The sequence below is a fragment of the Neodiprion lecontei genome, chromosome 1 (genome assembly GCF_021901455.1).
Source record: "Neodiprion lecontei isolate iyNeoLeco1 chromosome 1, iyNeoLeco1.1, whole genome shotgun sequence".
In the NCBI taxonomy this organism is placed as follows: domain Eukaryota; kingdom Metazoa; phylum Arthropoda; class Insecta; order Hymenoptera; family Diprionidae; genus Neodiprion; species Neodiprion lecontei.
Window position 1 is genome coordinate 30,458,360 of NC_060260.1, and position 12,694 is coordinate 30,471,053.

The following is a 12,694-nucleotide window of genomic DNA, read 5'->3' on the forward strand; positions in this document are numbered from 1 at the left end:
CTTTTGTTCTAGGTGCAGCAATGCCACTACGAACAAGGTGAAAAGAGCAGCGAATCAACGAGACTTGCCGCTGTAATCCCAGTGAAATGTTCATTCTCAAACAGACAATGAGTTCATTCCTTGTTTACCCTACTAGTGAAGCGATGCAGCAATATATCAGTGAGTTGTGAAAGAGTCGAGACGGTAAATTTTCATATTGCAATGTCAAAACGTTTATTTATCATAGTATACGGTTATTAAATTTATAGAGTAAAATATAAGTGTGAAACAGGGACAATAGTCGAATAAAGCCGGGTCGTGCATATTGGTCTGGTTACGAGTAGGAAGAGATTCGGTGAGAATTGTTCAACTATTTGCAACTTCCGCAGCAGCTGGTTCCTTCCCAGAAGACCTTGACGTCGACCATCTTAACGTTAGGAACATTAAGACATTCCATGTCTAGCCTTCTGTCGAGAGGGTAGCCGAGTGGTCTACCGTCCAAGGATACAGCACCACCAATGACCTCCGTTATGTCCTTCTTTTGGTAGTACTCGGTCAGGTACGCAGACTTAACATCGGCAGTTCGATCCATTCGGCGTTCATAGTAGTTCTGGGCAGCTTGTTGGTCAGTATCGACGTTCGATGAGTCTGTTCTTCGATGTACGGTATCCGTGTCAATGTCACGGTCTGTAAAAAAGACATTGTTTAGCACTCTAGTTAAGAAGTTTGTATGACACTCTATCCTATATTCTATGAATCTATGTTAACGGTGCCGATGAAAAAGTCTCATTCGTATTCGAGAGTGTTTAGACATGTTAAATTGCTCACATGTCGTGTAAGAACACCGTAACAATAGAGAAAAAAAGTGAAGACGGAATAACCTAACGATACTCGTCTTATTTTTTTTAGTCATATTAAGCGTACGAGAAGATACGGAAACCGGGACAACTTACTGTAAAAGACGCCTTCTTCTTTGAGCATCATGCTACGGTAATCATGCGTCCATCCTTCATTGTGAATTTCTTTCGTGATATCGATGTCGGGATACTCTACGTTCTGATAAGTTTGGAATTTCGGAGGGACGACCGCTTTGTAAGATAGGGTAGGCTGTTCGGGCGAAGAGACGATCACCATAACCTGAAGTGGCATACCGTTGCGTTTACCTTTAGGAAGAGCTAGCCTCTCGGGGAAACCGAAAGCTTCCGCGATCTGGAAAGAAATTAATGATTATTTCTCTTCATGAAATTACCCTGTAACGGTAACACTTGTGAACCGTACCATGTCAGGGTAGAAAAGCTGATTAGAGGTGAGGCCTTCCTGGACCTTACGGAATAGGTCTTTCTTGGTCGTAGCATCAATGCTACGCATTGGAGCATCAATGGAGTGCCTAGTGATGACATTTTGTCCTTCCTTGACTGTAAGGCAGAATTGAGGCATTAAATGTGTGAACCTCAGGGCACGGCTACTGGCTGCGAAGCAATCGATTAGGATTCGCAAATTTAATTCTTCTATACTTACTGTCCCAAGCGAATTGATCGATTTCAACGAATTGATCTCTGTTGTGAAGGATGTTTACATAGCTGCCATCGTAGTTGTATTTGGGGCCGGAGTAAACTCTCACAGTGGCGCCCTTGATGGTCTTGTCGCTGTTAATGATTATTTTGAACGTGTACGGTTTGTGATTAATTCTGTCGATCGCTGTCATGATCTTGACATGTTGGTTTTCTTTGCCATGCGGAACAGTTGTAGCCGAGTCAATGTCGACCATGAATTTGTCACAGTAAGTCGTCAGCTTGTCGAACTTGACACTTTCGACGGTAACACCGGGCAAGATGATATCTTCTTTCGTGTAGCTCGGTAAAGCGTCTTGCCATCTCTTGAACAGACGGATTATGCGCTCCCACATCTCGTAGAACACTGGATCGCGGGTAGTGGTGTGATAGATCTCTAGGTTGCTAGGGAGTGGCTCCCAGAAGTGTTTCGTGTAAGGCGCACCACCGAGAAGTTCGCGTGCAGCGGCTTGAAGACTTCCGTAATATCTTTGGAGCAGAGTTTAATGTCAGAAAAAAAGCATCCCATTACAATAGCAATTCGCTTACCTGGGATTAATGCTTTTTCCGGTGCCTTCAACTATGCTACCAAGCATGTTCAGCCCCTTGCGGTCGTACAGAGCCAAAAGGCTTCCTTGGGTCGAAATGGCAAATCCACTGTCAATTGCGTCCTGCAGCCTTCTCTCGATTGTCAAAACGGTTTTGAAAAGATCTTCCTTTTCGCGTGTCAAGTCATAATTGAAACTACGTCCTGTGATCTCGAGGCCATTCGGATAGGAAAGATGAGATTTGAAAGGCACGTGTACGCGGGTGAATTCGATTTCCTTCACAGTCGGTATGTCGTTGCTCAGGCGTTCAAGATTGTAGCGAGCCAGAAGTTGCTGGTGTATGTAGTAGAACATGGATCCGCGGGCGGTTTCACAATGTTCGCATTCGTAATTCTGGGTGAAGTCCAGATTTGTTGCTTGACTCTGTCAGAGGACAAGGAACCTTTCATCAAACCATCCTCCCAGCAAAAAATTCAGCATGGTATTTTAAGGGAGGAATAACATCCCATCTGGACTGCTTGGAATTACAATTGACTCACCATTGCTTTCATCCATCCGCTAAGGCCGAAGAAAGCGTACCATGAGGCGAGTCCAACATCTTGAGTGAAATAGGCAAGTTTCTTGTCGTACTCGGTCATGTAGGCAGTGTAGTTAGATGGAATTACGTAAGTGGCGGTCTGGCCCTTTTCGAGGGTTCGAACGCGAATGTCCTGAGCCTCTTTCAACACCCTCGTGTCGATGTAGTAGTATGGAAAGACTTCGTATGGTGCCGGAAGGACGAGGCCTCTGCAATCAGTGCGTTGCAATACTGCCACACTGAAAGCCTACGGGGAGTAAATATGGTGTCGGTAAGTTGTTACTTCAGAGTGCAGTGATCGGTTTCTCCGCGTCAAACTTACCTTGTAGAATTGTGCTTCGTTGAATATCCAACGAGCCCAGGCGGCGGTTTTCAGGAACGTATCGTAGGTTTTCGCAGTCACGAGGGTCCTGGTAAGAAGAGAAACTTCTTTGCGCAACTCGGTGGACGAAATTGTGAACGGGACGCGCTTCCGCTGGATGCGACCCATCTCAACAAAACGGATGAGATATTTGACGGCATTTTGATCATCGTACAGTTGAATGTTTTCTTTAATGTTGTAGTCACGGCCGATTTTGCGCAGCTCCTCGTTAGGGATCTCATGGAATAGGTTCTCCAAAAGCCAGAGAACATCTTGCTGCTTCTTCAGTACGTCGACATTGCCTGAATAATGTAATGCCATAGACTGTTATAGACCATGAGGGTACGGAAGACAAGTTTACACGTTGTTGGAAGGTGCTGGAGAAACTTTTCGACGTGCATATTTAATCTGGTTGACAGCTTAAGTTCGGGTTGGTAAAGTTTTCAGGACATATAATTATTTCAATGACTCTGTGTCAGCTTTTACAACACCGTGTGAAATTTCGTTGACAAACACGTAATCACAGTTTGGTTAAAACAAGGTGAGAGAGCATTCGCTCTACACGGAAAAATACAATTAAAAATGTGGGATCAATTTTGTTCCGGCAAAGCGGATCGAAGACGGTGCTATTTTTTAAGTAATGTAAAATTAAACTTACCAGCTTTATTTGCCAGCTGAGGGATTGCGGTGGCGGCTGCCACGAGGGCCAACAAACAGAAGCTGAGACGCATCTTGATACAGTGGTTTGTATGCCTTTCATCGGGGGCTGCTCAGCTTATATACTGGCCAGCTGCCTTGGCTGCATCCCTATCGCACTTTGAACTTTTGACGACCCTAGGTGATATTCACTGCCTTCTGTGCTGAAGATATTCTCGTTATTTTTGAGATAGTCCCCTCTCAACGCCAATGCACCTTCCGTCGCTGATATGTCTGATAGCTTCGTAAGAGAAGGAGATTATACGTACCCTTTCCCCTCTAGCCTCTTGTTTTTTCGAAGCATACTATTATGTAGAAATATATCTAGTAGACAGAACGGGTAAGCCATTCCTTACAGGGCAATTACTACATGCACTCCGAAAAATTTCATTTTCCGTATAAGTTATTAAAAAATTCTAGTAAAATGGGTATCCGCACAATACCGGTTTAGGTAACGTTGGAATTACAAGAAAATATGGTAAAAGTAGCTACTTAGTGAGACTATAGTTTTAAATGCTATGTTTTCGGATTATTGCAAAATTAAATTTGCTCACTTAGTTTAATGAATTTTCATCAGTTGAATGAAGCCCAAATTGTCGCGATAGTGAAAAGAAATGTAATGCATGTAGCAAGGATAAAAATAAATCGTAAAACATACTAGATTCTGTGGATACAGCTACAAAACTTATTTCCGTTTTGTACCCAGAACTATTATTTAGAAATAAAAATAGTTAAGGACTGTGTAGTAACCATAACTATAAGTCCCAACGGTGTATCTTTGCCAATAATCAGGTTGATGTATTTTATTTTTTACATTATATTAATAATCTATCACTAAGCTTTGGCGGGTCCAGATAAAAATTCTGCAACCTCATTTATCGCAATTCAGCAGATTTGGTTCACAATCAGCTTGCTTCAATCTTGCAACTGTTGCAGTTTACTAATTTGCATTTACGATTAGATATCGAGTTCACCGCATGTCATGGATTTCGAAATAGCATGCACAAGAGTTTTTAATATGACTGCAAGCGATAATTATGGCAGTTCGTAATCTAAATATAAAAAAAACAATACTTTTCGTATTAATACATTGTTGCTTGAAGGCACAACTAAGGGACAAATAAAAATGTTTTTAAGGTTTCAATTCCATACTGTTATTTCGGAAACGCATCAATAAACACATCTTGTTCTTTCTTTATCTATATTATGTTGGTGTTCGTAGGCACATCCAGCAGTCGATGGCATTTCTCTTGTATATTGCCACGAAGCCTGATGAAATAATTTCACATACAGAAAAAATATTAACCATCTCCAATTTTTACCCCATTCTACTCGTACCTATTCAATTCCTGAGATGGAATATAACTTTGCGAAACCTTTTATGAGTATCGGTTACCCCTGGTGCAAAACTTGTGATAAACTTGAGACGAGGGAATATGGCTTCGCTCGGCGATCGCAGTTCTTTTATTCGTTGTGGATTCCGTTATAGCTTTATTGCAATTACATTCAGTACACAGGTGATTGCCGGTCGGTGCCGCTGAGCTATTATTGTTGAGTTAATACAATATAATTTATTATGTATTCGTGTTTTTGCAAACAGAGGAGATTTTCTTATCCAATACACTGGTACATTTCTTTTTGCATTGGCATTAAGTCGTTAGCTTTGAATACACGGCATATACATCATTTTCTACTAGGTTCGGGCGTGTTTTTGCCCGTTTAACTGTTCAGAGATACACTCTCAGGTGCTGAGGGATTACTGAAAATTTCGTAAGTCACGTGTAAGGGTCGCATAAATTCTCGTATAAATTGCGAACTCGGCGCGTATCTACTTTCCATGAAGAGAAGTCCATTAACTTTCTCAAAGTTTGCAAGTAATACTTGCTTGTTTGATGCCGAATTTTGAAATGTACATAATATAACGTCACGTTCAACGACGATTATGCAATAATGTGGCTGGAACCTTAAAAATATATTATCTAAGAACGACGATGTAACGAGGTAGAAATTGTCGATGGAAAATTTTGCGTATAAGCAAAATAATCAGATTTCATCGTTACTTTAAACGCGTTTGAAGAAGTACTTCGACGTAGATACGTAGAATGATTATAATACATGAATAAAACTTCACTATGAAGCGTTCTAAATTTTCCATGAAAAACACTTTTAAATCTCGAGACCAAAAATAACATTGCCAGATACTCTTTTAATTGAACACAACTTACGGAGATATTTCTGGTAATAAACATGATATAATGTTAGGTGATTCACGTTCACTTACGTGCATATGGCAGTAGATACTTTCAATGGATGCTAGGGATAAATCTTATGGTGTTGTGGACTGATAGTTTGGTCTGATTGACGAAGGAAATTTCAACTTCGACCGAACTATTGTGCCATTAAAATACAACCCGTACTTGATAATGGTGCCCAGTGGCTTTGCACAGTGAAGGCTTTATGTTTTATTGTCTCGTTCAGCGTATTGTACAATCATTGTTTGATAAAAAAAAAAATGCGTAAATATGTACGCTTCTTGAGTCATGAATTATAGTGAAATACCTGTTAATTCTGAGACTCTATCTTCTACTAGGCGTAAGAAACGATATTTTGATGCATGTATCCCGGTTCGTAATTTTTTTCTTCGTGTCATACTTCATAGAATTGTCTTGCAATTAGCTCCATTCGTATTAAAAATGATGATTCATTTTTTTGCTACTGAGGTATTGGCTTGAAAGGCTTGCCTTAGCTTCTAACAATAATCAATGAAATGTATTATTTTGTACCCTGCGACGGGATATTTTCATGTAATTTATACCGTCACAGACTAGAACCCCAAATACGATGAATAAAAGAGAAAGGAGTTGAATGCGACGATAAAGCAGATTATTAAATTTGAATTATTCGTGAGACATCTTCAGTAAGTAAATTTCCATTCTATCTATGTAACTTGCGATAGGATGAGGCGGTGTTCACAGCTGATTTAACCGAACGGCTTGTACTTTCGTGCATATGCACCTACGTGCGATATGAGAATAAATTGAAGAAGGATTTAGTAGATACGATGAAATTTATTCAAGTTATACACGTATAATCTGAGATTTGAGAGCTACATAAAATACGAATATAGTAGTTAATTAAACTCATCTGTTGCGGGATGATAAAAATTGATAATTAAATGTACATATTGCATCATTAAATTTCATGTAATAAAAAGAGTATCTTTAAATCAGTCTCAAAAAAGAATAATCCTTGTTACAGATTCTTTGGGGTGCCTTCAACCTTTGAAAGTGATGGTAACATCGCGACTGAACATGTTGGGCGTGAAGAAAACGTCTGGGCTTTCAATTTTACGATCGAAGGGGAATCCCATGGGACGATTGTCCGGATACTTGTGACCGTGCATTGCACCGCAGTAGCTGATACTACCGCCGTAAGAGTAGTCTGCGGCAATGTCGTTTACTTTCTCTTGATCAAAGTCGGTCAAGATTACGTAGAGAGTGAAGGGCATGCCTTCCGGTTTTCCTTTGGGGAGGAGTAGACGGTCCGGATATCCGCAGTGACGATGATCCTTGTCCACTTCGACGGTCGCCGCACCCTGAATGCCAGCCTCGACACGATCCCAGAGTTTCTTGGTGGATATCTGGTCGGGAATGGTCACACTCGACTCGGAGGATTTACGTAGAATGGTGTTCTCGCCGCTTTCCACTGTGGAGGATCGAACCTTAATTTCAAAAGAATTTCACCGCCGTAGGCTTCGCAGTGAAATACCTGCTGGGCCACATTGACGAGGGTAAAAATGGTTACATTGTACGATTCCAACTTACGTTTGGCGGTGAATTTGTCCAGCTCGATCATGTACATCCGCTTCTGTTCGATGTCGATTTCTTGGCCGAACCAATCGTACTTCGGTCCCAGGAAGATGCGAACAGCGGCAGTGTGGGACTTGTCTGACTTGACTTTGATGTCGTAAGTGAAGGGAGCGTGGTTCATTCTAGTGACGCGAGCCTTGATGGAGACGTCGTCGAGTTCCACGGTGTCGTCCAAGGCGTTCAAGAGATCGACGTCAAAATTCTCGAAGTATGTTTCCAAATTGTCAATGTCAACTTTGGTAATTTGAACATTGGGGAAGTCGAGCTCTTTTTTGGTGTACATTGGCAGAGAATCCTTGTGCTCCTTGAAGATGTTGTCGATGTACTTGTGGAGGCGGAAGAATGCTGGGTCACGAGTAGCAGTTTCGAAGTGTTCCATCACGCCGGGAGGAAGCTGAATTTGGAGAAACATGGACCGTTAACCGTGGTGGCAGAGAGATATTTTTGTCTCGCGAAAAGCAATACTCACGTTGAATTTACCCTTGGGATCGGTGATCTGCCCGAGCATGATGTGTCCGTAATTGTGAAGATAGCCGTAGTACTCGACGTGGGGTGAATCCATCGAGGGTTCCATCATGGAACCGAGCATGTCGATTCCCTCGGTATCGTTGAGAGCTATAATTATGCCATTTTTGCTGAAAACGAAGCCATGGGCGATGGCCTGCTGGATGCGCCTGACGTAGTCCTTCATCTGGCGAACTTTGATATGTTCCACGTCCTGGAAAGCAAAGTTGTCCGGTCTCGAGGGGAACTCTCCACCCACTCGATAGGTGGTCTGGGGGTGGAATCCGTCGACGATCACGTCGTCAAAGGACAGAGGCTCGACGAACGGTAGCTCGTTGGAAAGACGCTCGAGGTCGAAGCGGGCGATTAGTTGGTGGTGCATGTAGTAGAAGAGTTCGCCCTTGCGGTCCTTTTGCAGTCCGTAATCAGCGCTGCGCCACCAGAACGGGAAATCCATGTGCCAGTGAGCGTGGTGGGAGTTCATGCCAACGTCTTCGCCGAGGTAGGCGACCCTCTGTTCCGGATTTTTGACCGTTCCGGTGAAATTCATGCGGATTACCGCGTCCTGTTGACGCATCTTTGCGCGGTAGGCTTCGTGGATTACCTGGAACAAAAGGGGGGTGGTGAGTCCACGCGACCGTACCTTCGGGATTTCGTTCCTCGTGTCTTCTCTTCAAGCTTACTCGAGAGTTGACGAAGAGATGAGGGTAGGTCTCGTAGGCCGGAGGGAGGATGATTCCCCTACAGTCGTGACGATGAAGGACCGCCACGCTCAGGGCGTAGACGAAGATACCTTCGTTGACGCGATCTCGAGCCCAGCACGCCGTCGCCAGGAAGGATTCCCAGTTTTTGGCGAAGTAAAGAGCCTCGAATAGGACTATCATTTCGGCACGATGAGCGTCGTTGAACAGCGTGAAAATTTCACCGCGAGGTAGAAACTTCTTTGTCTTGAAGATCTTCATTAAAGAGTGAACAGGGGACGCATCCTTGAAGGAGAGTTCCTCGAGTCCTGCCACGAACTTGTCGCCGAGTTCTATTTGATGCTTGAATCTGTTTGGCTCGTGAACTTTGCTCAGGAGACGGAGAATCTCCTTCTGTTTCAACAGAAACTCTCTTTCCGCTATTGAAAATCAAGACAGCCCGTCAGTTTTATGCAGGATTAGCTACACTGATCAGCATTTCTTACCAATAATAATCAATAACCGTTAACGAGTGGCCGGAATTTGTTAAAATCAGAGCGAAAATATCCGTGACCACGAGAAATTCAAAGTTGACATCATCGATCGATAGCAGAAACAAATTACCTTTTATTTATTGTTTCGATATAACGAGCTCAAGTTGTACTCAAACAATGTGAAACAAGATTGAATCGAATGAATTGAGGATGCTGGAAGAAAATCTTTACCGAACACTCTTTGGGCATTGAAGAACCAACAACTGACTGTGTAAACGTTCTTATGTTTACCCTCTTTATTTACGATGGCCACTGCACAACGAGGGAGCAATACAGTAAAGTTCGATTTACAAGCACAGATGTATTAGCACGTGGGCTGTACAGTCAACTTGCCACGGGACAATGGAAATTGTAGTAAATGAAGGTAGGTATGTTCCTCGAATACCGCTAATACATTTGGGGATTGTTACATCCGCTAGAACTGCTGCACCCCCAACGAGTTTGTTTCAAGTTCAATCCGTTATAAAACAACCTCTTCCCACGTACAGTTAAAGTTTCGTCAATAATTTCGTACCGGCGAACAGTTGGTCGATTCCGAGTTCATGGAAAGCAAAAGTGTTCTCGACAATTGCTATCTACCAAATTTACGACTCCACAAGTTCTTCCCGAGATCAAACAAATTTACTATCTTACCACGTGAAGAGAAGTTGAGAAATTTCGTCGATTCGAAAAACTTACCTGGAACGGCGATGACAGCAGCAAGCGCAGCCCCCAGAAGGGCAACCACGACGAATGCTCTCATTGCTGAGTTAAGAAACTATCACACGTAGGGTAACCCGTATATCGACGAGTTTGGCTCATCCTCGACAGCCCTCGTCTTATATAGCTAGAAACGTGAGGCAGAGATCGGACCTAGTAGCGTAAAACACGGGCCACGTCGTGTGAATCGTGTTTCCTAGGGCCGTGCGCATCGTCGCTAAAGCGATATTGTGATGCAGTATCGGAGTCTACGTATATCGAGTACGGTTAGATAAATTCTGGATCAAGAATAGACGTGGAAAGTTTCGGATGCCTATGAAAACACCCGATAAGAGAAAGGTCAATGATGCTCCGACGTCCATGTAGGTACTTTTTAGTCAAGTTTATTTAACTTTCCGTTTCTCTGTTTTCAGAGAAGAAAGGAAGTTATTGTATAATTACCACGAAAATTAAAAGTCAAGTTCTCACCAGATCTCTATGGTTCAAGTTCTAGAGAATCACCTCGAAACTTTTTCGGATGGACGTCTGTGTGTGTGTGTGTTGTCAATTTTTTTGTCCCATATTATCTTAAGAACGAGTTACCAGATTTCAACTATTTTGGTCTCAATCGACGCGGCTTTTCCAAACTTAGAACTAATTGGATTCTGGCTTTGATTGGTTCAGTATTTCTTGAGTTACGTCGATGATAAACTTGAAAAAAATAAAATAAAATAAAAATGATAATATCTTGAGAATGGACGAATGGATTCGAATGAAAATTGGTACCATCAGGTTTTTTGCATGGCTTTTCACGAATCTGAGGTTAGATTTGTAAAATCCAAAATGGTCAATCCATTATAGTGAAAAAAAAAAACTTAAAAACATTACGATGTGGTAGAAATTGTTAGGCGGAGGTTTTTGGGGTCACCGATAACGAATATCCAAGATCAGACTTCCAAAATTGTAATGGTGGATACATGATGTAATATGATACCTGAAGGCCTTCAAATCGTGACTCACGAATCTGAATTTGTAGTTTGAAATTCGAATTGTCGTATATTAATATTTTTTTTCTGTAAACCTAGAATCTGCAGTGTGACAACGGGAAGTTCGAGTGCTGGCTCACGGTCAGTCTAAAGCCACATGTTGTTTTTTTTTTTTTGCCAATCGTCATATTAAAGTTATGGTAAAATGAAACGGCACTGAGGAATGGAATTGATATTTTGATGAAAATTTACGGAATCTATAATTTGTTGTCGTTACATGAAAAAGATCTTTGAGAAGAAAGAAAGAGACGTTTTGATGTAGCAAATTGTGTAGGTTTAGAAACGAGATTACACCGCTGCTGTAGTATGAAAAACTTACAGAGGTAGATCCATCGACAAATGTTTTATCTTTTCACATTTCAAATTCTACACTCGGTCTCCCGCGACAAAGTTAGTCAGGCGTGAAGCCCGAAGATGTAGCCAATGCGTAATGTTTGTTTATTTTTCACCTTGATGGGAATGTAAGCTTCAACTCCATACGCTCTCCAGGTTGCTTCGGGAAAAAAGAGAAAATCAACAAGTAGGAGAGACAGAGAAAAACTGCGCGTTCAATTTCCGCTTGAAATACTTAACTCGCCGGAGCGGCATTCCGGACGAAATACCTTATTTTCATTGCATAAGTTCGCTGGATTTTCACCTCACGTTTGCGAACGCGTGGAAACACGCATTTTCACGAGCATTAGAACGTGAATTGTTTCCAATTCAATGTCATTCGCAAATGGAGCGTGAATTTCGCTATAGATAAACCATCGGTTCACCTTTAAACCTCGAGCGAGTTCGTCGAAGACATCGAATGAATTTTCTTCCATTTCGTTTACGAATTGCAATCCTTATCATAATATCGAATATTGGCAGGAATTCGTTATAAAAATTTTACCAAGCTAACACTGGGACTCCTGTATTTCAATTATTTCGTGCAAATCCAGAAACTGTTTGAATTTCAATCAGTTCAAAGCTGGATTTATTAGTAATAAACGAATGCTGATGATTGTTCAATAATACCTGTAGAATATTTGGTCCGTAAAGAAATAAAACTTTGTAAAAAATAATAAATGATAATAGAGGCATGTGCACTGGTCACAAATAAGCACAGACAATATTTGTTCTAGGATATCGATGTCCCGCTGCGTTGTTACCTATTTTCTAAGCGCACTCTGCTATCGGTCGACGCTCTTTGCGTGTCAATGCACCTCTCTTTTTTCCATACAGACTTTTGGACAGTACAAATTTATCTTCCTATTTTATCATTTTCTTCGTTGCATTAAATCCTTTGATTTAATAGTTCAAGTAGTAACAACAAGTCTTTACATTTAACACCGGATTTCTGGAAAATTTGTAATGACATTTATCGAACACAATCCACGTATAGCGTTAGTTTGCATTTAATAGATGTCCCGTATGATCGTTTTTAAATAAATTCGGCCCTCACACGGAGCAAAAAAATTGAGAATCTACACTCATGTAAATCGTAATCAACATCAACAATAATTAGTCTGGTTTAAACCTGGTATAACTTTTAGTGGTCGATCGTGGCAAAAAGTTGACTTTCATCGTCGAATTTCAGATCTGTCTAATTGACGCTCTTTGATGTAGATTTGCTTATTTCTCGCCTGACACGCTCTCATGACAGAAATCCAATTATCCGGTATATT

General features: G+C 41.6%; 2 protein-coding genes across 2 annotated transcripts; both read right to left on the bottom strand.

Moving 5' to 3' along the window:
- Positions 1 to 188: 188 nt before the first annotated feature.
- Positions 189 to 3,785, bottom strand: LOC107224392 (allergen Cr-PI). The gene is made up of 8 exons (XM_015664422.2): positions 3,674 to 3,785; positions 2,977 to 3,317; positions 2,617 to 2,901; positions 2,079 to 2,500; positions 1,498 to 2,018; positions 1,258 to 1,394; positions 933 to 1,188; positions 189 to 666 (listed from the first exon to the last, which is right to left on the bottom strand). Exons 1-8 carry the CDS (start codon positions 3,744 to 3,746, stop codon positions 350 to 352), a joined length of 2,352 nt encoding a protein of 783 aa, XP_015519908.2. The 5' UTR covers positions 3,747 to 3,785; the 3' UTR covers positions 189 to 349.
- A 3,128-nt stretch (positions 3,786 to 6,913) lies between these two features.
- LOC107224379 (hemocyanin A chain-like) lies at positions 6,914 to 10,060 on the bottom strand. The gene is made up of 5 exons (XM_015664405.2): positions 9,997 to 10,060; positions 8,768 to 9,204; positions 8,050 to 8,688; positions 7,536 to 7,974; positions 6,914 to 7,416 (listed from the first exon to the last, which is right to left on the bottom strand). The coding sequence occupies exons 1-5, from the start codon at positions 10,058 to 10,060 to the stop codon at positions 6,986 to 6,988; spliced, it is 2,010 nt and encodes a 669-aa protein (XP_015519891.2). The 3' UTR covers positions 6,914 to 6,985.
- Between the last annotated feature and the right edge of the window lie 2,634 nt (positions 10,061 to 12,694).

Excerpts from the sequence above, each read along its gene's own strand:
- LOC107224392 (XM_015664422.2), bottom strand. The coding sequence starts at position 3,746 with ATGCGTCTCAGCTTCTGTTTGTTGGCCCTCGTGGCAGCCGCCACCGCA. Across the intron at positions 3,318-3,673 it reads TCAGCTGGCAAATAAAGCTG|GCAATGTCGACGTACTGAAG; the intron begins GTAAGTTTAATT and ends TACATTATTCAG. Across the intron at positions 1,395-1,497 it reads CGATCAATTCGCTTGGGACA|TCAAGGAAGGACAAAATGTC; the intron begins GTAAGTATAGAA and ends TCTGCCTTACAG.
- LOC107224379 (XM_015664405.2), bottom strand. The coding sequence starts at position 10,060 with ATGAGAGCATTCGTCGTGGTTGCCCTTCTGGGGGCTGCGCTTGCTGCT. Across the intron at positions 9,205-9,996 it reads TGCTGTCATCGCCGTTCCAG|CGGAAAGAGAGTTTCTGTTG; the intron begins GTAAGTTTTTCG and ends GATTTTCAATAG. Across the intron at positions 7,975-8,049 it reads ATCCCAAGGGTAAATTCAAC|CTTCCTCCCGGCGTGATGGA; the intron begins GTGAGTATTGCT and ends CTCCAAATTCAG.